Raw genomic sequence first — 25,265 nt, 5'->3', positions numbered from 1 at the left:
TGATGAACATTAATGAAATTAACATTCACAAAATGTTCTTATACTACTGTAGCTCTATAAAGCTCTATTCTGCACTGTATTCTTTTTGTACCAAATCTAAATGATTGTATTTGAATCATATTTAATTATCAAAGTGAGAAAATTAATTATGCTTACGCAAAGCCCATATTACACCCTCCTCCTTTCTTTGTCATCAAAAAACACATTCTGGCAAGACAGCTTTTGCTAGCTTAATTGAGAAGTGCCATTTTTGATAATGCGGTCACTTACGTGGTATCTGGGAATAACGTCTGAAAGGTTTTTATTTTCCAATAAAAGAAAAGAGAAAAAAAAATAGACTCTGTCCTCACATGGATTTTCCCCATCTCCACTCCTAAAGTGTTTTTCACAGTACACAGAATCACAGAATGGTTTAGGCTGGAAGAGACCTTAAAGATCACCCAGTTCCAACCCCCTCGCACCAGACCAGGTTGCCCAAAGCCCCATCCAGCCTGGCCTTGAACACCTCCACGGATGGGGCACCCACAGCTTCTCTGGGCAGCCTGTGCCACTGCCTCACAGCCCAGTTCCACATAGATAAGCCAGCCAGCATTTATAAGAGACTTTCTGAACTGAAAAAAAAAAAAATACAAAAAAAAACCCTCAAATGTAATATGCAAAGAATGGCTATAGCTTCTCAGCCATTTAAACCACAATATTATGAATTACACATGGCACTATAAATGTGCTCCTGTAGGTCTAGGTTCCTATTTTTCCCCAGAATATTTGTTGGCTCCTACAATCTGCACTGATAAATATGTCTCCAGCGAGAACCAGTCATTACTCTGAATACTATTAACAGATACCTACTAAATGTGCTCACACTAGATATCAGAGGATAAAAGAAGGATGAGCACACTCAGACAACTAGGCTTTCATACAAATACGCTGTACCGCTGAGGCTCAGGGGAGACAAGCACAGTCCATTCATTATTATTTATGGCAGGCTTTACATACTGCAGATCTCGTCTTGCTACACTTCTTATTCATGTATAGCTATACTCCTTCCAAGTATAACGCTAACACAAAAACATTTTAATTTTACATATTGTAAACTTAAACTAATGAAATCTGCTAAGATTTGAATTTGCTGTACGCAAGGCCAGCTCTCTTATCATTCTGAAGCACACTTCTGTTCCCCCACAACATATGTTTGATGATGCAGTTAATCCAATCTAATGACTAAATGCTGGCAAGAGAAACTATCCTGTTTTTTTCACATATACACACCCTGTTTTGGCTTTGTGTTGTTGTGGTCGTTTTGGGCCTTTTAAACCCCAACCCCCTTCTCCTCCTTACCGTGGTATTGGCACTTATCTGATTCTATGATGAGCTAGTTCAGCCAGCAAGGCCTGATTTTTTTTTCCACTTTAGCATCCACTTTCAGTTCCATAGACAACTGAACTAAAGGGTCACTGCCACCAGAAAGAAAAGACATTTCTCAATCCCTTTTTTATTTCTCTACTTCAAGCTTTATGGTCCCATCATCTCTGCCACTAAAAGGATGCATTATGAATCGAACCAGCTAACAACAAAAAGCTATCCTGTCTTACTTGCTATGTTTGTACTCTATCAAATTAAGCTGGTTCACAGAGGGGCCCAACAAACCCCCAAACTGGTATAAGGATACACAGGCAGGAATACATCTCTACAGGCCTTTTAGCTGTAGAGTCAATCACTCAGTGCACCCAGTGATACTATACATTATTTTCTGCTAGTTTATCTCTTAAACCAATTTGTGACAAGGATCAGTGCTGCTGGAGGGTAAAAATTAACATCGTACTGCCAAGAAACTAAAACTACCCTTTTCCCTATGCCATATTATGAAACCTTCTAGTGGCTCTTGTTGTGTCTGTGTGGACCCAACCAAACATATTAACATGGCTTTACACCAGTCAGGTTAGAACTTCTCATAGGCACTCTAGTGTTTTTACCTTACATTTCAGGCTCATATTATCGTGACTTTTTTTTCTTCCCCCCCTCCTTTTTTTTTTTTTTTTTTTTTTAAATCATTATCATCTAGTGTGTGCTTGCACCTTCCTCACCCCCCCCCCCAAAAAAAAAAAAAAGTTAATTGCATAACAAAGCACACAAAAATCTAGCTAGATTGCAAAGGTAAATCAGGTAATCTGATGACATTTGTATTGTAATTAACTGCACTCAAACTGCAAATTAAACAGTGGTTTGCAAGTTAAGCTTTTAAAATCTAGAAGTGCTAAAGATGCTACACCCTCTATATATGCAATTGCAATGCTATCATTCAATACCAGTGCACGATCACGTACTTAATCTCACCGTTTTCCTTATGTCTTAAAAATAAAAGATTCAGTTGTCTGTAAGCTTCACTTAGTAGATTTGATATATCTTCTGTAATTACACTTCTGATTGCTTTCAGGATTTTGATAACTGAAAGAAAGACCATGTAATCATTCAACTATATAAGCTATGCCATAATTTAGTTCTTAACCAGAAGAGCCATTCATGATCTTTTTCTCTCCCTCCTCCTAAGTTTGGTCTCAAATTATCAAGGTAATCTAACAATGTTTTCTATAATGCATCGATTTACAAGTACTTTCTATGAGCATTCTATTACAAAGCACACGAATACAATACCTGAAATCAATTGCATTGAGTCCCAGCAGCATGCCAGCAAGCATATTTGCTTCCTCACCAAGAACAATTGCTCCATCCTCATAAAATCTCCTTCAAGAAAAAAGAAATTACTTCTATTAACACCATTTTGTCTCAAATAATGATGGTTTTCATAGTTAACAGAAAACTGAGAAATCCAGTTTAAATAAAAACAACCCATATTGTTAAATAAAAACAACCCTAGGGGCACTCATATTTCATTTCAAATAAAGCAAACAAACGGAATGAATAACATGGAACACCATAATCTTAGAGTACCTAACAACAGAGACAGAACTAAAAAGAATTTGTAATATTAGGCCTAAGAAATGGTAGATGGACAAAACGCAAAGCAAAGGAAGACAATCTTTATTGCTGAAAGAAGTCGCACTGTGTACATTCAAAAAAAGGATTTCATGGTAACAACAAAATAAAAAGTTCTAATTATTTTAATTTTCTCCTCACAGCTACCAAAGAAGCTACTTTCAGACAGAAACGTTCCATGTGCAGAGCACTGCAGAACAGGACCCACCACTGCCATGCATGTCTTTGTGATAATAACTTGTAAATGTGTAAAAAAGGCATTTGATCTGTTTAGCAAAGTAACACACAAATTTGACTTCCTTTTTACAGGATTCTTGGTAGCAGCAGATGAAGAAAGGTCAGTAAATATCTGTACATTACACCTGAAAAAAGGGGAAGTGCGTGTTGTTCAGCGCTAAATGCAAGGATGAGAGGTCACTTACCTGAAACTGAGATGCACTGTCCACCTATACATTCTGGTAATCAGTGACTGCAAACAGGTGCCAGGTTATTGATGACAACCTATCTTTCAGGCAAATAATGGTAGCAACACTGCCCTACCAAAAGCTCCATCTGTTTAAGAACTGCATGAAAGCAACCAAATGGCTAAGCAATAGCTCAAGTTGGTCGTATGGCAAACATCCAGAAAAGACATTTGGGGCACAGCTCCAAAATGTTTGGACTTCATTTTAAATGCACACAGCCAGAATTCCCATTTTTGTGGTTTCATAGCAGGCATCCATTTGCAGCATGGAAACAAGATGTCCAAGAACATGGATGTTTACAGTGGAAGCAAGAAATCTGAGAGACTTCCTCTGTGAAGATAACTCCAGTTCCAGGACTGTCATCTGTACAATGTACAGACTCAGTAACCTAACCCTTGACTTCAAGAAACGTCACAGGAGGCTAAACTGGCGACTAGTTGAGACAGAATACTGTGCTAGATGGACTTCACAATCCACCTCTTAATTCACGAGTTAGAAACAATGCTCCCAGTACAAGCGACTACAAACCTTTTCACTGCCACTTATAAAAATCACTGCCAGGTACTGTGCTCACTGTATCTTGTAACATGGTACCCGGGAAGCACTCACACAGAAAAAGGACATGGCATACTTAAAACAACAAGATGCAGATGTTAGCTTTACAGTTTCTTAAATCAGCAACAGTAATTCAGCCAAAACTTAAAGCCCCCTTAGAAAACTCACAGATCTTTGCTCACTGCTACAATTGGCATCTCACAACAGAAAACACAGTCTGCTTTAACGTAAGACTTTCTGTTGACCAATTTGTTAGAAAAATAATTGTGTACCCATGCTTAGTCTAACCCTGTACCAAGTGTAAAATGAAGACCCTACATTAATAATGAGCTGCTTCATTAACGGACTAGGCCTAAAATCACACAGCCAAGCAAAACAGCAGGATTCTAATAGAGCTAGCAGTATGATAGATTCATCTTACTCTACATACACACATGAAATATGTATAGTATATATATATACGTAGTTATTAAATATACACATAGCACAATAAATAACTTAAAATGCTAAATAAATTGTGCAAAGCATCACCAGAAAAATCAGGCCACTTATTAGGTATCTGAAACAACACGTGGACGACACGTGGGAAGGTGAGTGTGCCCATTATTGCTAGTGGATCTCAAATTCACATCACCAAGACCTGAAAGTGCAATTACTAATTCTATTAGACGTATTTTCAATAATACTTCAAAACAAAATCTGCACTTATTACATTTGGATTGCAAGAAAGATGGTTTCCTAAATCTATACCATTGAAAGAACATTCAAATATATGCAATATCAATATGCTCATATAAATTAATTTGAAACTCCTAATAAAATAAGATCACTCTTATCCACTAGCAAACAAACTGCACTAGCAAACAGGCACAAAGAATGTACTACTTAACTATATAGTTTGTGACCCTCCTCTTCCTCCTCATCCCCCCCTCAAAAACCCAAGTGACTCTTCAGTTTGAGGCCACACGAGTAACTTTCTTTACCAGAAATCTTTGTGTTATCAGCTTCTTGTCTACTGCAAATGCAAGCAGATCTGGATAAAATAAAGATGACAGGACTGGAAACTTTCATAAAATGGGATGTTTACCTAGCTGTGTTTCAGTCATCTTAATATTGGCAAAACATATTGAGATCTGTGGGAAAATAGTACTATAAGCAGAAATAACATTCTAAATGAACAGAAGTCCTTACAGAAAAAAATTCTCATTAAGTAATCCTTTCAGTTTGTCTAAACCTGAGTTCAACATAAAGTACTACAACACAGGCAAGACTTACATCACAAATCTATTAGACACCCTTGTTACAAGTATCATATAATAAATCAATACACTCTCTAGTACCAGTCCAAACCTGTGAGAATATTTTCTATTGCAAAACATATTCTTGTCCATAACAGCTTTTACCATCAAATGGTACAGAAAAAATTTGCTACATATTTTTCATATTACATCAAGAATCCAACCTAAGCCTGATCTCTAGTTCTGTTCTGTATTTCTCAAAAGTTTCCTGGAATTCTCCTTTCTTCTCCAAGGAAAGTTTCTCTGAGTCTAAAAAATGTCTCTACAGCTTTCTGTCAACATTATTTAATTTCGAAATGAACATAATTGTCCCTCTGTGCTTGGCTCTGGTGAGGCCACACCTTGAATACCATGTTCGGGTTTGGGCCCCTCACTACAAGAAGGGCATTGAGGTGCTGGAGTGTGTCCAAAGAAGGGCAATTAAGCTGGTGAAGAGTCTAGAGAACAAGTCTTATAAGGAACAGCTGAGGGTGCCGGGGTTATTTAGCCTGAAAAAAAAAGGAGGCTCAGGGGAGACCTTATCGTGCTCTACAATTACCTCAAAGGAGGCTACAGCGAGGTGGGGATTTGTCTCTTCTCCCATGCACCAAGTGGACAAGAGGAAATGGCTTTAAGTTGTGCCAGGGGAGGTTTAGGTTGGACGTTAGGAAAAATTTCTTCACTGAAAGGGTTGTGAAGTATTGGAGCAGGCTGCGCAGGGAAGCAGTTGAGTCACCATTCCTGGAGGCATTCAAAAAACATGTAGGTGTAGAGCTCATCGACATAGCTTAATGGTGGACTTGGCAGTGCTAGGTAAAAGGTTGGACCAGATGATCTTAGAGGTCTTTTCTAACTTAAATGATTCTATAACATCTTCATGTGCAAGGACATGCACCTGGGTTGGGGCAATCCCAAACATCAGTACAGACTGGAAACAAGAGAAACATGGACCTATTAGATCAGTCTAGAGGAAGATCACGTCCAGAGGAAGGCTGCCCAGAAAAGTTCTGGTTGCCCCACCCCTGGAAATATTCAGGGCCAGGTTGGATTGGGCTTTACGCAGACTGATTTAATGGGGGGGGTCCCTGCCCATGGCACGGGGGGTTGGAATTAGATGACCTTTAAGGTCCCTTACAACACAAACTATTCTACAGCTTTATGATTCGATCCCTAACGGGCTACAATTTCAGAATTAGTTTCTTCTTTAGAGAAGTTTTCTTCTCTTTTGACCTTTGAAGAATTCCAGACAAATTTCCACATTTTTTAAATCACACAGGAATTTGCAATTTTTGCAGTTTTACCCATGCTAAAATCTTATCAATTGATGCTAAGTCCAGATATCTTTTACTAGGTTACATCTATTCAACTAGCGACATCCTTTCCTACACAAATCAAGTAGAATATTCACTTCCGAACCCAAGTCCCTCACTTCAGCAACAATTGCTAAAATACTGCAAAATTAGTCTTAGAGACCTGGTTGTTTTGAAGTCTCTCAGAGCTGTGGAAATATATTCAGACAAATGTTTTTCCATAAGTGCTACTCTGATCCAGGCTCGACCCTGCAAGAAAAAAAAAAAACAAAACAGATATCAAATACTTAAGTATTATAAAATGAAATAGTTAATTTTACATCTGAAAATGAATGAAATTGATTTACTTGGATGACACTATCGTGATTTTCGAAATTACTACTAAACAGAAATTGTTGCTCTTCATTAGAGTAATAATGAAAACAAAAAAAAGGCATTCTTACAAATAGATATCGTGAAATAAAGTTCACCAAAATTTGAAGGGGAAAAAAAAGATTTTGCTTAAATTGTGTACTTTTTAAATTTTCTAAATTTTCTTTTTCAAAATTTCAAGTGCATAGGTGGTAGCAGACCAGGACAGAAAGCTTTTTGTTTTGAAGACCATGGTATTAGAAGCATCCTATCAGTTCCACTGTAAAGCAGCAGTAACCCAAGTGAAGGTGATTTAAGTAAGAACTAATTCACTGCATTCATTCAAATATTTGTGGGATCAATTAAAAAAATAGAGACTTCATAACTCAGTGACATATTTTTATATCACCTAATTTGCATAAATTATATTTTTCTCAATAGAGACATCATTATAGAAGGTGCACATAATATAAAGGAATGGACAAAACAAACCCAAGAGGCCTAAAAAACGTGTAATCCAAAAGCAAAACTTAATTCAAAGAAGTTTCAATTCAACGAACTGCAGCTATAAAAATAAATTTGAATGCTGCACTATGTTTATACCTAGCAGGTCTAGTGGACAGGATTACAGTTTACAAGACATTTCTAACGTCTGCCTCAGTCCTGTTTGTTAATTTGCGAACACCAGGAATGTTTCCTGTAGCCCCTATAAACCTACAAATCGTTAAAGTAACCTTTCTATTTAATACATTTGGTGCTTATTGACATCTAGCTGAATATCACTATAAGCATTCCACCAAAATTACCTGTATTAGATTACAATCCTACTTGCAGTTTATATAGACGTAGATCAAATTAAATTTCTAATGAGATAGATAGACGCTAAATAGCAAATATATAGTACTTTATAAATACCAGCAACGCAGCAAAAGCTTTAGTCAATTACACTAAAATTAAAAGGATGTTTCCCTGGATAGCTGCCTTTATGTTGCAGCTATTTAGAATACACACAGTCGAGCCCTGATGATTCTGCTTAGCCAACCACTAACCTACACAGCTGCAGTGAAAGCAGTGCTAGCTGGCCTGGGCAAACACATACTAACAGCTTCCAGACTGAAGCAGAAACACCTCTGGACCACAGGTAAAACTGATGCATGCCACTAGTACCTGTGTCAACACGCCTTCAGCCTTTTCAGATATGGACATCCAAAATTCTTCCCACACACACCTTTAAAATTTTAACGCTGCTCTCCACACTAGTTGCATGAATTAGCTTTTTTGTTGTTTATTATTTGACATGGAGTTTTCCCACAGTGTAAAAGAGAAGTTTAATTTATGTATAAGAATATTACAGACAGTAGCTTTGCATCTTATTATCTACTGAATTTATGGGATACTAATATTTATGGGATTAAATTTTGGAATTCAGAAAAACTTTTAAAATAAATCTCAAATATAGGCTATATAATCATCAGATTCTAGGATGTGAATCACTCCAGAAAGTGTCTGGAGATAAGTTTTCCAAATTATCTGAATTTCTGGATCTCGACATAAACTGCCTGATTTAATCAATTTAATCAACTCCAGTGAACTGAGTGCTAGGAATAGGATATAGTATTTGAGGTAGGAAAGCCAGTCAATAGCTTTTTATCACAGGGGCTCTAGTATTTCAAAAATTCTTCAGACAAATTACAGATATAAATATATAGATATTATTTTAATGTATAAAATTTAAAACTGAGTCTATACAAAAGAAGAGAGTAGCAACAGACATAGTAAATAAGCTGTTCCACGACAGTACGGATCATCAGAGTAGCTGAAGATCTACTAGATTCATGGGGCTGTTTGATCTAAGCATCATCATCTTTCATTGATGGAAGTTGTGGTTCTGTAACTAACTCTAACTTGAAATGCGTTAACCACAATCACACCCCTGAAAAAAAAAATTATACACCACAAAGTTTTTGTGAACAATCTAGAGTACAATCAAAATCTGGAACTAAAATATTTTAAAAACAGACATGAAACACAGTTTGGATACCTGTTAAAAACAACTACTTCCAGTAAAGTTAAGGAAAAAAAAAACACGCTAACTTGTACATCCTTTTCATACTACTTGTACTTCAGCCTTACTTGGTAAAGACAGAAATGCAAGCTACTGAAAAGCATCTCAATCTACTAAAAAATACCCATCATCTCTATCCAACAAAAAACAACATTTATTCAAGATGTTGATCTACGCTATCTCAGCTACTAAGATTTACTGAGAGGACATTTAGTTCACATGTATATGAACATATTGCATTGTTAACTCCTTAATAATTTTATGGTAACTAAAATCAGAAATTGTGATGTCATTTAGATACAGATCCTTTAAAATGCTGGATCTTTATTACCAAATAAATTCAAACCCATTTAAGGCTTCCTACACAGTCACACAAAAAACCCTCAAGAGCTGAACCCACTTTTTCTATTAGTGCATACACTGCGTACAAAGTAAAATGATATTTATGTTAGGAAAAAAAATCTACAATTTTAAACTATATTATGTAGGTATGCCCACATGAACTTAATTTCTCTCAACAGAATGCATTTTCCAAAAAATGGCATAAGCTAAAAAATACGAAGGCAATAATTTTATGATACAACATACTTAATGAATCCAGAATTTGAGATTTATTCTACTATAACATAAATTTAAAAGGAAACACATTCAGATCAAAGATTTTTTTTCTTTCTTTTAAATAAATATTTACTAGGTAGATATCAAAAATAATTATTTCAAACAATGAAAAATGTAAATAGGGCAAGTTTAGTCATATGTTTTTTTTCTGGGTACAGAAGTGTCAGCTACCTTTACATAGAAGAAAGAGTAATATAAAAGTCAATTTGGCTTTTTTCTCCCCTACCTTAGCTCTAGAAGAACCGACATTCTCCATGTTCTCAATACTGCAGATGCAATTGTGAGAGACTTTTCGGCAAGCTACTCGAATGTAGTCCCAAAAACTACGAGGACTTTCATAGCCGAACCAGGTGATTTGACCTTAAATCAAAATACAAGATATGTAAAGATTTATGAACCTCCCTCCCTGCTTATTGGAGATGAGTATAATTAAAATACCTCCCTGTGCTTCCTACGCAATGCCTGCAGTGACGGTATTTTATACCAGCAAGTCCACAAATTCCTGAAAACCGTCCGCACGGGTGGAAAAAGCAACTTGCATTATGCAGCTCGCTAATTTGAAAACGATGTGAAAGAAGTTTGGGATTTTTGTGTACATGCCTGTATTTTCTTGTTTTTTTTTTTTTTTTTTTTCCTTATTAGTATGCTATAGTAATTCTCAGAGTACTACATGGGACTCTTTAGTCACACCAGAGCACACACTGTTGTGACTCAAAAATACGATGCAAGAAGTAAAGAGCATTTTGTTCTTTACATACACACAGATACACACAAAAAATGACCAGTCTTTGTCGTTGTGCTGTTATCTTTATTTTAGGCGCAAAGTTGAAGTTTTTCATAATGTGCTTTCAGAGAAGGAGAAATAGATTAATGGCCAAAAAAGTTTTGCATTCACAATTTACTTTTAGAGTACACACAGAATACTCCTTGGGAAGTTAACCAAAATGAATTCAGCAAATCAACATCTCTTCCGGATCGTTAATTAAAACCATTCATTATTATATTTTTTTTTTCAGCTTGGGATGCGTTACCATCAGAAAACTACCGCACAATAAATTTCATTGCAGAGGCAACAGTGAAACCTCATTTTCCAAACTTAACAGCACACAGTTGCAAAGAAATATGTAAAAAAAAGTAAGATGAATATTGCCCTCTGGTGACTGCCATTATTACATACATACAAAACCTTTTCTCTGTATAAAAGATCTTATTTTTAAGCTAATTTTATTTCATGTCTTGAGTTGTACTTCTGAAGCTTTACTAGTTTATCAGAAAGACTGGTAGTTCTTTTGCTTGTTAGAAAGCTCAGATTTCAAGAAAGAATACATTAGACCGATACTGTAAATCATACACGCTGAAAATAAAATGCCAGAAGAAATGCCAAGGATATCTCCATCTAGTGTGACTTGTCTTTGCTTTAAGTATAGCTGGAGTAGTGTCAAAGATCTGCCCCCTGTGATCCTAAGAAATTCAAGCAAAGTTTTGCTTTTGCTTCCTTCCCCCCCTGAGGGTGCAGGCAACTTGACTGTGTGGCCCATCTGCTTACTTTGCCACATGGATTTATTTGATAAATAAAAAGCTTGATAAAGAACTTTCAAAAAAAAAAAAAAAGAGAGAGAGAGAGACAGAGAGAGTGGAAGAAATTAATATATAGAAACTTAATATGCCAAAGGAAAAAACAAAATCCCAACGTGCTGTAGCTGCAGTAGCTTCAGATCTTCTCAGCTCTGAGGACTAAAATAAAAGCATTTCTGTAAGGTAACTGATCTTATGAACTTCCTCTTTTTGAAATGTCAAGTGTAGTGGACAGCAACAACAATTCAACAATGTTTTAACAACACCAAAAGCTACTGGTGTTTTTCATATTCTTTATCATATCAGAAACATTTCTGCCCAGGGGCTTATACCAGCAAAATTAAATGCAACTGAGGCGTGAAGATGACTTCATGTCACTAATTCCAGTCCCAGCTACTAAAGGCAGCATATCATACAACGCTTCTTCACAGACAGAATACATTCTGCAAGAAACGGACAGTTTTGCTCTATAGTTTTCTGAAGTCAAAACCAAAAATACCTTCATAATAGAGATACGTACCAGCACACAGCACTTATTTGGCTTACACTGATCGACAAAGCAAGCTGGGCATAATTATGCTATGCTCTGCCATAACAGCGGGCTACAACCTCACAGCCAGCTCTGCATGAACTGGTAGGATGGATTCCAGACTTCAGGGAGAACTGTCCTCGGGCCTTTTCTGAACCTAGGACTTCCGTATTTCACCATTTTCTCCCTGTAAGTGAGGTGTTGCCCACACTCTGGTAATTAACACCATCTTGAGAAAAACATCCATAACCATTCCATACACCAAAAAAACATTGGAGAAGAATGACAGAATAGTGAGAGTATACTTTAAAAACTGCTAAATAAGATCCTAACCTGTACATTTCCTACAATTTTAAACACTTGCAGTGTATGAGATTCTATTTAATCTTCAGATAATGAACTTAATGTACACAGCCATGAGAACTCTCAAGAATGAGAAATGAAAATGCTAAAACCAGATCTTGGTTTTAAAGGGTCCTAAAAAAATTGAAAGCTAGGTTTAGCATAAAACACATCCTCTGCCAAAGCTCTTCTTAAGGAAGCAGCAAGTTTCCTGGGGGGTCCAAAGTACATAGAGTATGTGGCCTTCACCATGAAGTTTACAGATCATCAAAAGATTCAGAGGCTCACAGGTCTTCCAACAGGAAAGGCATCACTGGTTTTGTCAGCCAGTCAAAATTGAATATACAGCTTCCATGCTGACCTAACAACATCAAGCACTGTTCAAATTAATTTGATTCTAGGTTATAGAAATACAAAGCAAATAGAAACACTATTATGATTTTTTATTTATTTAATCACATTTTTAAATACTCTTGCACACCTGTTCATATCACCCCATCGCTTGCTCCAGTCTGGAAACTAAATACAAATATCCACAACAAACGCTAGCTGGTGCAGATCTTTTCTCACTCCCAAGAAATTCTTCTCAAATAAGCCATTAAAGCAGCTTGACTCCTACTCATTCACGGTCCAACTTCAGATTTAGAAAAAGTTGCCCCGTTGCAAAGCAGTAACAATCAGGATGTCCTAAGGTACAGGAAGGCTCTCCCCCAGCTTCTCCATACCATTATTAATTTGCAGAAAATTTACCTGTTCTGCAAATGGCAAGTTTTAACACAACTTGTTAGTAACAAAGTGGCATGCTATTCCTCTGAGGAATTTCCACAGTACGTACTCTTTATTTTGGGCCTCCAGAATGAATCAGTGAAAATTTACAGTAGTTTATAAAATAGCTCCCCAAGACCATTACAATTCATTTAAGATTATTTTCTCCACACAGGAGAAAGAACGAGCTAAACCACAAAGTGCACAAGAGCCCTCCTATTTCTTTCTAGCCAAAAATAGTAATAGGGTCACTATGTGTACATAAATATTAAATCTAGTAACAAAAGCTATTCTGCTTAGAACACATTAACATAATGTTATCACACCAAATAAAGGGCCATTGCAACTATATGCTTAGATTTTCCCTATTTCACAACAGTAGGGCCTTCAGTACCTCCATAAGGTTGCATTTTCACCTCCACTACATCACCACGGCGTTAACTCTTACTGAGCAACGTCTGTCTCCCAGGATGAGCAGCACTACCAGCTGCACCTTGCTCAAAGAACCACGCTTCCTCCCCTGTGCCCTAGGCCTGCAAGCCCAAGCTCTCTTCTGCAGACATAACTCATGCTCTATCCCTTTGTAACCCCTGCTTATGCTTTTAAAACTTTACTAGAATTCGGGGAATTCTGATCAATACAAATTATATTAATACTCATTGCTTAAAGAAAATGAGGCTCTATTAAATAGCAGTTAGCAACGAGCTTTTTTTTTTCTGAAACTAAAAAATAAGTAAAATAAAAACCATATGGGAAGGGATAAGAAGTGGCAGAAAAGTCTGTCACTGCTTCAGAAATAAACTATGTAATAGTTCAGCTTACTATGAAGAAGATAGCGTTAAAACTGGATAACATTTTATTTACCAGCACCATCACTCATATGGCCATTTACCATCACTGTTGCCAGACTACTGATAATGCATTTTGTCAAACATTTTGTAGAATAGGGAAGGGAAGACAACTATTACATTTATCTTTCCACTCAAGCAGCACTGACCACCCTAGGGGCTTACTACTCATAGTAAGTTTACTAAAAGAAAAGAAAACAAACTCCAGTCACTACAAATTAGGGATAATGTAGATCAAAGACAGACAGAGATAAGCAGCTTCTAAGGACAACTCTAGCAAAAACTTCTGACATTTTTATAATACCTTCTACATGTACATACAGGATAAAAGGCATGTGAAGCTGTGAAAGCGCCAAAATAGCAAAGTACAGCACATTTTTGTGTCATTATGGTGGTAAGTGCAAAATAAGCTTACAGATGACAAGGATGCTCACAGTAACTATGACACGCAAAAATTACAAGAGTCACAAGCAAGAAGCACTACGTGTGCTGTCAGTGCCAGGACCTAGTTTATATTAAAGCTATTTGTAGCACGCATACTGGCTAACAGCTTGGATATAAACACATTTGTTGTAAAGGATATTAAAATAAAGACACAGTAAGTCAACAAATACATACGTATGACAGTAGTTTTCAGAAATATGTTAGAGATGAGTTTTCAGAAAAACATTAGAGATGATGACCATAAAAATCTACAATAGTTTTTGTAGTTCCTCCTTGCTAACTCCACTAAAATTAATTTAAAATAACAGAAAAAGGCAGAAAACATACAACACTGTAATACAGTAAAGACGACATATACATCACTTTGAATTGGCCTCAGGTACTAAATTAGCTAGGATATATCTATGATCAAATCCAAGTACTGTTGCTGAACAATTTCCTATGCCCCTATCATTTCTGCACTAACTATGCACTCAGCTGACTTGATAAAAAGGACACTTACAGAAAGATATTTGAAAAAATTAAGGCTAGCAGTGAATACAAGAAGCCATTAAGACAGTTAAGAGGTATGGCTAAAATCTCCACAGTACTGAAAGATAAAGAAAGAAAAAATTCCAAACTATCTGGACAAAAAAATGGCTCCTGAAATTATGGCACCTTGCAGTAAAGATTATTAAATACACATACATTTGTACACAATTTTGTAAAATCCCCATTCAGAACTATAGCTCCTACTTGGTTTAGAGACCTTAAAATGTTGTGTATCCACTCGGAAAACCACTAGTCTGCTGCATTATGAAATCATGCAAATTCTTATGCCGAACAAGGAACCTAAGAATCATGTCTTCTGTCTGTCACTCCTTCTCTCCTGCCTTTTCAAGATTTTCAATTGTCCTGTCCATTAGTATCATATCTTGCCAGCAGACTTGAAGGACACACACATTATACCCTTCTCATTATGATATTGGACCTACTCTGCATTCACAGTTAAATCCAGCACTCCTAGGGAGTACTGCACACAGCATCACACAGTGCAGGGATAATTCTCTTTCCACTTTCTGGAGCAGAGGGCACTCAACAGCTTCCAATCCCTGCAAAGACAATTTATGCTTACCCACACGATCTTCCTTGGGGTAATTCGAAAACAGGCTGTGAGCCAGACCACTTTTTCTAACAAGTGGTCTATTCCTGACTGCTTCTTTCATCACTGGTGTACAGAGGTGGCCAACGTTTTGACCACAGCATACTATGTTATCTTTTATGGTACTGCTTTGGTGTCACATGCACGAGGTCTGCTGTGGCACATGAACAGATAGCTGCATTCAAGCAGCAGTCACACACCTCCATTGTGTGAGCTGATAGAGTTATGCTAACCTCATTTTATTACTAAGCAAACGCCCACATCTAAACCACTTTTAAGAAAAAGAGCACTTTGGTTGAAGTGTGCTCATGGGGAAAGTCACTGGTTTTCTGCCTGTTTGGTTGGGACAAAAGCAAATACCAGGGAAAGGGCGGGGGCATGAAGTCAGTGTAAAAGAGGTCAAGAAGATTTTTTTACAGTGGCAGATAACACTAAAGATTAGTTTAACAGAAATATAAACATTTAGCTAAGTACAAAATGACAGTGAAATAATAGAATCATAGAATGATTTGGGTTGGAAGGGACATTAAAGATCACCCAGTTCCAACCCCTGCCATGGGCAGGGGCACCTCCCACCAGACCAGGTTGCCCAAAGCCCCATCCAGCCTGGCCTTGAACACCTCCAGGGATGGGGCATCCACAGCTTCTCTGGCAGCCTGTGCCAGGGCCTCGCCACCCTCTGAGTGAAGAATTTCTTCCTCATATCTAATCTAAATCTCCCCTCTTTTGGTTTAAAACCATTCCCCCTTGTCCTACCATTATCTGATTGAGCAAAGAGTTGCTATCCCTCTTTTTTATAAGTCCCCTTTAAGTACTGAAAGGCCATAATGAGGTCAATCCGGAGCCTTCTCTTCTCCAGGCTGAACACCCCCAGCTCTCTCAGCCTGTCTTCATAGGCGAGGTGCTCCAGCCCTCTGATCAACTTCATGGCCCTCCTCTGAACCCGTTCTAACAGCTCCACATCCTTCTTGTGCTGGGGGCCCCAGACCTGGACAAAGCACTCCAAGTAGGGCCTCACAAGGGCTGAGGGGTACAATCACCTCCCTCCCCTGCTGGCCACTCCTCTTTTGATGAATCCCAGGACACAGCTGGCCTTCTGGACTGCAAGCATGCACTGCCAGCTCACGTTGAGCTTTTCATCCACCAGAACCCCAAATCCTTCTCTGCAGGGCTGCTCTCAGTGAGTTCCTCTCCCAGTCTGTGCTCATGTCTGGGATTGGCCCGGCCCAGGTGCAGCACCTTGCACTTAAGACTTTTTGAACCTCATTAGGTTCACTTGGGGTCACTTTTCTAGAGAAAATAAACATTCTGTATTAAGCTGCACAAGAGAGGAAAAAAGAAAAGAAAAACCAAAACCACCCAAACCACCAGGAATGTTGTTTCCTGACCCTTTTGCTATTCTAAGCTGGCAACAGCAGCGCAGCTACCTACGAAAACTCAATTTGAAAATAGTGCCCATATCGCTGATGGAAGTTAAAGATTAAGAATCGTTATTTGCCGTGGCTTTACGAAAGTTAATGTCTATATACTCAAACTCTCAAATCTGGCCCATCTGTTTAACAGTACTGCCATGAGATTATCCTGTGATACAATGGAGCCATTTATGTTACCACAGACAAGCACATCAGGTATGTTCTGCCTGCCTTACAACATTTTACAAAACCCACTGCAATCAGCAGTCTGCTTTTAGCGCGCTCCCACTGACGCTAAGTATGCATTCAAAACATATTAGTCACTTCCATCAGTAAAATGCAATTTCTTTCAAGCCCTGTGTCGTATAATATTAAATACTCTTAAATTTTGAAATGTCACGGTACATTATCTCAATTTCCCTTTCAAGTTTTTAAAGAATAAAATAATTACTCGCAGTGATCTAGCTTATTATATTCCCCATTTTCAACACGATGCACAAGTTGCTGCCTTTTTCCATATTTTTATTTAACTCTGTAAAGTTCCCTGGTAATTACAAGGGGAGGACTTTAGCTTTTTTGATTTTATTTATTTGATTTTTTTTCTTGCAAATTCTGTTTGCCTGTAACTGATTTGCCAACCCGTCACAGCTTCTTCTCTGTACCGCCCATCCCAAATAATAAGCTGTGAAGCAAAAGAACACTGGGAAAAAATAAAAATAAAAACAAAAATAAAATTCATAATGATTTCTGCTCAAACATCACAGTGGAGAGAGGGGGAACAGTCTAATCTCTCTGCAGTGTCAAGTTGCTAAATGCCCATAATCGCTCCAATAATCTTTGTCACCATGTGACAAACACTGTGTTCCTACCCCACTGTGTGATTTTTTTTTTCCTCCTCTGACAGAACGACAGCAGGTAGTAATTGTGCTACTCAAATGTCAGCCTACACACAATATTGTTCACAAAACTTAGTTATGAATATTAAAAAGCAAAAGTATGAAAAGGAGTGGATTGTCATATTACACATCTATATTTAGATGATGTCCTTTATAATCCTCAAATAATTTCAGAAACCATACACAGAACCGAGAAATGAGGAGAAGCTTCCAAAGTCCTTTTCTAGTGACTGTTACTGCTAAGGCACACTCTGTCCTTTCAGCAAAGCAGCTTCCTCTAGAACAATCAGAAAATGCAAACAGACGTTTTCTTGAATTAGAACATCTGACTCTGACACAAGACGAGAATCAACAACTGACCTTTCTCAAAAGCAATTTAATCCAGATCCATTACATTCCAGTGGCAAAAAAAAGCCAGCTTCACTGCAGGGGGACGGGGAAATGAAATGACCTAAACACAGTACCTGGAAAAGCAAGCAACAAAAGCAAGGAAGGGAGAAAGACAAGGGAGCAGCACTACAGACAGGGCCCCTATACCTTCCGTTAAAGCAAAAAACGCCACAGTCGTCTTTCAGTCCCAGAACACTGACTTCTCATAAAGCACAAAAGCAGACAGAGCTCAGCACCATGGCAACATCCACTTGCTTAATTACCAGCCGAGAAGGCTTCCAACATGAACATCACAAACATGCCTGACAAAAACTGTTTCCTTGACTTTTCCACAGTAATGTACACCATCAGGAAGGCAACAGCGAAGGGGCAGACACAAAAGAAAGCCAACACTTTCATTCAGCATCAAGGAGTTTCTATGAACTAGTTACACATACACAAACTCTCCCAGAAAAAGCATCACCAGTAACTAAGTTTATTAACATACCTTTCAGTCGATGACTTAGAATCTGTTCCAGAATGGCTGCGAAATTATTAAACTCAGGGGAAGTGTCATCTATAGTCTCAAAGCAGGAACGGTCAATCAGAGTCTTGACTGAAAACCTACAGTATAAGCAAAGGACAATCAGAAATGATATAGACAGATATTGGTCCTCCATATTAGGACAGTAGTTTGTATAAAACAAATGAACAAAGACCCAGAAAACCCCCTTTGATTGCCAGTTCAGTCAGAGCAATGCAGACACAACCACACCAAGAACTTGCCTGGAAATACAATAACCACCACTGGTCTTCAGCATAAAACATTAAAAACAGAAAGAAACATACACCATACTTTCTATGTAAAAGTGAACTAATTATATTTTCTAATTATTTTCCTCTCCTCTAAAATATTTGAATAAAGCTGGAGAAAAAGAAGCACTCACAGGCTTCCAACATCAGTTTCTTCATAATGCTAAACATCATGATTCTTGCTTGGCGTTTCCCTCAGTACTCCTTTCACTCCTAAAATCTATACCCAAGAATCAGAAGTATAAGCTCTATTCTGAGAACACTGTAATGTTATCCTAATGCAAGAATAATCCAAACATATTATAAAACAATGAATTTTCATGCACTGTTATCTCTGCGCATTAACTTGGACAGGCTGATTTCCCTGAGAATGGGGTAATCCTTATTCAGCATCACATTACTTTGTTAAGCCAGCAAAGCTATCAATTTAAATGATCCAATACTTGAATTTGGAAAGGCTGTATCAAGCCACTCGCAAAAGCAGACAAGATGCAACCAGTCATATAGTCTGTGTTAGCTGTGTTTAGTTGCACCTGCACGTACACATCTTTATTGTTATTCAGAAGAGGGTAATTTAAACCCCAAGAAACACGGCAAAAATGTGCATTTCTCTTGCCTTCCCCATTTTATCATAATCAGGTTTTACTTTCTGCTCTTTGTTCTTCAGCTTTCAGGCAAGTTTGGTATGTCCTCAACTCCAAAAGTAATGCTTTGTGGAGGTATTTATCACGGTGTGTCTTTTTTTTTTTTTTTTTTTTTTTTTTGCAACAAGCTGTATCTGTATTAATGGATCCCTGCTAGAGCCTGAGGCCATGGTTTCAGCACATCTGAACTTAGACAGAGGCACCTCAGGAAGCTCTCACCCCATGCCCTGTGCCGAGCACCCAGCTCCCAGCTGTGCCACTTCCCTGCCTGCCGGGCCCGCTGCCAGCTGATCCCCGGTTCTTCGTACCTGGGAGCGGTGGAGTGCCTCTTAAATACAGCCACATCCATAACAAACACGGCTCACAGCGTCTCACCACCAACCACGGCACAGCTGCAGAAGCAGCATGCTATAGAGGCCAGGAGAGAGACTTCCTCAGCCAGCCGTACGGTTTCCAAACGCTCTCTGCTGTCAAAGCAACTTCACCGCATCCCTAGCGGAGACAGCGCGGCCTCCTGACGCTTATTTACTAAATGAAACCATCCTCGATTACGCTCAAACTGAATTGGCATATATATCTCAGGAGTTTCAATTCAATGATGTTATCCTAAGTAAACTTCTGAGCAAAGACTCCCCACGCGACCCTTCCTGCAGGTTTCTCCTGTGGTTTTCGTGCTTTGGGCCGGGCAGGGTAAGGAGGGGGAAGCCTGGGGGAGGAAGCTGCTTTTGCGGTGCCAAGTTATGACTCAGTTTTGAACTCCTCCACGTTTTTAACCAATTTTAAGTAAGTGAGAGACAAGCGTGCCCACCAGTAAATTTATATCTAGTCAGTACCGCTGCTATTGATTACTCTAATGGCGGTAATGACTGCTTCCTCAAAGCTGCACCACAGCTAGGGTCTGATTAGAAAAGAGAGTCTAACAGCTCATCAGCATTAATGGCCATCTTTTCAAGTGCTCCTATTAGTGCCGCCATGCTCTCTGTAGGAGTATTATTTTCCATCTCTCTGCTCTACGCTTTCACCACAAATTTAAACAGCCCTGTATAGCTACGGCGAGTTGGGCTGAAGTTGGCTATTCGGAGAACTGACAGGGAGCCCGAGTGCGGATGCCCAATTTCCACAGAGCAGGAAGGTAACAGCGCTACCACGCAAAATCTGATCGACTGGAAATGTCTTTGGGGTAAGTAATTTTACTCGTTCATGAAAGATGCCTCGTTATTTCCAGCGTTCAACACCCACCCCAAAAAAGAAAGCCCACGCTTTTCCTCAGTTACGCAGAACCACCGGGGACTGAACGTCAAAAAAGAAAAGGTCAAGCCTGAAGTACACAGGAGCTATTAGGAAACAATGTCCAAGCAGGCACAGAGTCAGAGGCTCATGACAAGCAGCTTTCTTGTTTCCCTTTGTGGATCCCAACCACATATTCTCTCCACTGGGCTTCTACAACAGTCTACCTGTTGCTCTGGAGCGACAGGCTACGTACATCGCAGAGGCTAACGAAGAAATTGTACCAAAACAGCATGAAAAAAATAAAGTGACATGAAAACAAACTTGCAATGCCCTAAGATGAACTCTCTATTGGCTGTGGCATCAGAGGAGCGATTTATTCCCCAAACCTATTGCTCCACTGCAACAACAGGGTTTGGGCTTTTTCTTTTTGTTTAGCTGTGTTTTATTCGTCCCCCATGCAGTAATTGCCATTGGAGGGACTCCAATACCAGTGTTCCTAGACAATGTGTAATCCCCGATGTTTTCTGATCCTTAGATATTTGTCTCTGTCGCAAATATAGTCCTGCTTGAGCCGAACCACAGACGCAGAAACAGCAGAGTTCTCCAACCTTAACAAGAGCTCCTGAACTCTTAGGTAGGAGAGAAACATCCTTGAGTAAGAAAGATTTCTATAAATCCTTTTTGGGTAGGTTCCTCCACCATTTTTCAAGACGCACCAGAAGGTCTCCCAAATCCCTTGGATAACTCCAAATCAAAGCCAAACCTTTTCTGGATATATCCCAGGTCAGAGGTGCTTTGTTTTTTGTTTTTTTTTTTCCAAACTTATACTGAACTTTTGAAGACGTACAAAGCAGCAACAAGCTTCTAATCAGAAAAGGAAGTAGGCGGAAAATTTCCCTGCTATATGAATTTGTCACTTTTCAATGTCAGATTCTGATCCTCTCAGTTTTCAGATGAATTTAGGGATCTTTTCAAATGTATTTAGTTTGTAATTTGGGAATCGATGTAAAACATGTCACTGTAAAGAACAAACTATTGAAGTAGAATAATCCCCAGGATGATAAATGAACACCCCATACAACACGGCTTGTACGTGAAACCAGACAGTTCAGTTCAGCATCACTGAGATGCAACAGCTTCGATGCATATCAGTGAAATCACTATTTTAAAATAATCACATTTCCTGCCAGTTGTTCCATGCTGTACTAGCATTCTGCAATAGCTAAGACCCTCTCTTCCAAGGCCTCTCTCTGCTTTTCTGGTGGTCCCGTATTCACATGGATCTTTGATTTTAGAGAGGACTAGATTAAAACAAAAGAAAGATCAACCTCTAAATCCCTGCTTATTGGAAAGATCCTCAGCTTAATGGAAGATGAAAGGCATCAAAGTCTGGAGAAGAAAGGTAGGGAGAGAGACAGAGATTAGAACACATAATGCTTATTTAAGCAAACAAACAAACAAAAAAAAACAGGCTAAAATTATTGCAATTTAAATCACCACTGTGCGGTTACACAACCACAACCACCTATTTTCTCATACAATTAGTTTAGGGAAGCCATCACTGCTTCCTGTGGCAACACTGGCACCCAACATTTTAGTAGAAACCATCTCTTCCTTCCAGAACTGTAAATTTCAGAACCTACCCACATCTGCATGAAGAGTTAGATATCATCACTGTAAGAAAGTACTAAAAACCTAAAGCCTGGTCTAACTATCAAACAAAAACCTGCTAAACTGAAGCTTTGACAAAATAGTTCATTAAATTATTAGAGACTGTTAGCTGACAGTACTTCAAAAGAATATCCTCCTTGTAACCTCTCACTTTCACAGGGCAGCAAACCCTATCATCCAAATATAATCGAATCAATTCATTGGAGCTTTTTTTTCTTAAAAACAAACAAACAAACAAACAAACAAAACAAAACAAAAAAACAGGAATTTCTCATAGTCCTTTCCGGTCAAAAACTTGTGACAATTATTTTTGCAGTTTTGCTACTAATTTGGCTATTCCTAACAAATAACACTTTTCAATAATGGCAAACGTAATAACTGCAACAAGGCAAGAAATATTTGAAATACTTTCACCCAAACTGGCAGAAGAATAAAGATGTAAAAATGTACGCACTCCATAACAAAAAACTCTCCTTTTTTCTTATCTCTCTTTCCAAATTTAAGTTGCCTTGACAAGCTAGGAATCTCATGTTTTGTGAGGATATAGCAAAATTAAATCGTTTTACAGAAAATAATTAAATATGCCAATTTTGAGTGCTTTCTGCAGCAGTTCATTGTTTCATATGTATTTGAGTGAAAGCCCTCAGATTTCCAAGATTCTTAGAAACTATGTTACAACACCATGACAAGTATATGAAATAAACTCAAAAAAATGTAACAGCACAGAATGCAAAAGAATTTTTCTCAATTGATGTGGCAGAACAAAGCAGCAAGCTCTGCAGAATACAAGACACTCTTTTAAAAAGCATTGATTATATGCTGCACAATTGTGCTATTACTTGATAAAACTGCTCTTTTCCCAAGCCTGGGGATTGGCAATATCAGTATATCTGCAGTAACAGCAGAGTTGCCGTTGAGAAAACTGAAAACTTTTATTTCTTCTATTTAATCTGCTTCAACAAGTTTGATATATATATATATATATATATATATATATATATATATTACAGATGCTGCTCTGAAAGCCATACTAGGATTTGGAGGAATACTGGACAGATTCCTTTGGGTAGCTGGATGATACAGGTACACTTTGTAAAATCCATTAAATGGTGTACAATAAAAGAAGAAAAAAAGGGGGAGGGGGTGTCCCAAGCCTTTTTTAAAAGTACTGCTGTAGCATTAAGCAGTGAGAACAGAAAATTATCTCCTAGTTGTTGTGATACAGTTAAAATTTGCAAGAATTAAAATTACATCATATCTCACGTAAGGCTATTGAAGACTGTCTCCAGAAAATACTCAAATTTTTTGACACCTTGAGAATGTAGCAGTTGAAAGAAACGCACTGATGGCCTCCCCGCTGACAGCACACCCGTGCGTCTAAAAGTTTGCAGTGATGCCAGGGGCCGGCTTGGAAACGCCGCATGCAACCCGGCAAGGAGAGCATAGAAAACCCTTACACGGGAAACCTCGGGAAGCATCCCTGAGCTTGTGCAACCCCAGCACCGAGAGGCTAAGCGTTTATTTTTTAACGCAGCCTGCCTAGCTCCGTACTGCGGATCTCCTGATCCAGATTTTGGGGATGAAAACATCCCCTCGGCGCCGCCTCCTCCGGCAGCACGGCGGCGGGGGCGCACACCTGGCCGCTCCCCCGAGCAGCCCGGGGCTCCCCCTCCGGCCCCGCACGCCCTCAGCGCGGCTCCAAACCCTTTTATTTTTATTCTTTAACAGCGGCACCACTCTCAGCTCGGCCTTTTGGGGCCCTGCCCGTATCCACCCCCCACCCCGCGGTCGAGGCCCGGCGGCTGGCACCCAACCCAGCCCCGGCGCTGTCCGTGCCCCTCCTCGCCGAGGCGCTGAGTCAGGGCGGAGGCTGCGGGGCCGCCCCGCTCGGCCGGGGCTCGCCGGGCACCTCCGTGCCGGTGGAGGCAGGGGCAGGGGCCGGGGTCTCACCTGCACACCGTGATCAAGTTCCGCCGCTCCACCGCGGCGTTGCGGGACGGGACGCTCTTCCTGCGGGCGGCGGCGCTCAGCCCCCCTAAGCCGAGGGACGCCATTTCGGGCGGCCGCCGCCGAGCCTTTGTTCCCGGCCTGGCGGCACGGGGGATGCCGGCACCGCCGCCACTGCCGGAGGAGGAGGAGGAGGAAGAGCAGGAGGAGGAGGAGACCCTCGCGCCGCCGTCTCCGCGCCGCAGCAGCGCCCCGAGACAGGCGGCGGGCCGGGCGGCGAGGAGGAGGAGGCGGCGGCGGGGTCCCCGCAGCGGGGCCGGGGCCGGGGTTGGGGTCGGGGCCGGGGTCGGCTCGGCCCCCCCCGCGGCCGGCAGCCGGGCAGCCACGGCGGGCGGGCGGGCGGGAGGCGCAGCAGCCGCAGAGTGCCGCCGCCGCCAGCCAATGGCGGGGCCGCCGGGCCGGGGCTCCTCAGGGGCCGCGCCTGAGGGCGAGGCGGGGCCGCCCGCTCCGCGTCTCCTCCTCTCCCCGGAGGGGAGCTGCTCCCCGCCGGGTCCCTTCGCCTTTGTGTCCGCCCGCCCGGCACCTGGCTGAGGCTCAGGGCCGACTGGCGGTTCCCTCGCTTGTTGGCTCTTCCCAGCGAGGCGCTGTGTGGGGTGGGGTGGGCTCCGGGCTGTCAGGTACCGCTCTGTGGCACGGCTAGGCGTCAAAGGACACAGCGAGTGAGATGGTGATGCGCTCCGCGAGCAAAGTGCGGGTGCTTGTCTCTGCCCGAAGCAAAGGTGTTGGTCCTGGCCAGCCTTAGGAGGGCTCTGGGCATAGGGCTTTGCGTTGGGCTGCGTGAGGGAGGGAGAGAGAAATGAGGCTTCGGTCACTGAACCGGGTAGCACAGCTCTTCTGAAGGGAAAGCTATCAGTAAGAATTGTGCTTTGTGGGGTGCGAAGGAGGGGAAGGGAAATGTCAAGTTGTCTGTGGTAATGTTTTCCTTCCTTCCTGGGGGAAAACAGC

General features: G+C 40.2%; 1 protein-coding gene across 1 annotated transcript in view; it reads right to left on the bottom strand.

Moving 5' to 3' along the window:
* Positions 1 to 24,559, bottom strand: part of RUNDC3B (RUN domain containing 3B) — a 52,736-nt gene extending 28,177 nt beyond the window's left edge. Inside the window, exons 1-5 of the mRNA XM_040548898.1 lie at positions 24,264 to 24,559; positions 18,464 to 18,579; positions 9,861 to 9,994; positions 6,764 to 6,849; positions 2,653 to 2,742 (exon numbers count right to left, since the gene is read on the bottom strand). Coding sequence (XP_040404832.1) covers positions 2,653 to 2,742; positions 6,764 to 6,849; positions 9,861 to 9,994; positions 18,464 to 18,579; positions 24,264 to 24,367 — 530 coding nt within the window. The 5' untranslated portion in view covers positions 24,368 to 24,559. The remainder of the gene's footprint in view (positions 1 to 2,652; positions 2,743 to 6,763; positions 6,850 to 9,860; positions 9,995 to 18,463; positions 18,580 to 24,263) is intronic.
* Between the last annotated feature and the right edge of the window lie 706 nt (positions 24,560 to 25,265).

This window comes from Cygnus olor, chromosome 2 (assembly GCF_009769625.2).
Source record: "Cygnus olor isolate bCygOlo1 chromosome 2, bCygOlo1.pri.v2, whole genome shotgun sequence".
Lineage (NCBI taxonomy): Eukaryota > Metazoa > Chordata > Aves > Anseriformes > Anatidae > Cygnus > Cygnus olor.
Note: the sequence above shows the minus strand (reverse complement) of the source record. Positions and strands in the feature narration are given on the sequence as shown.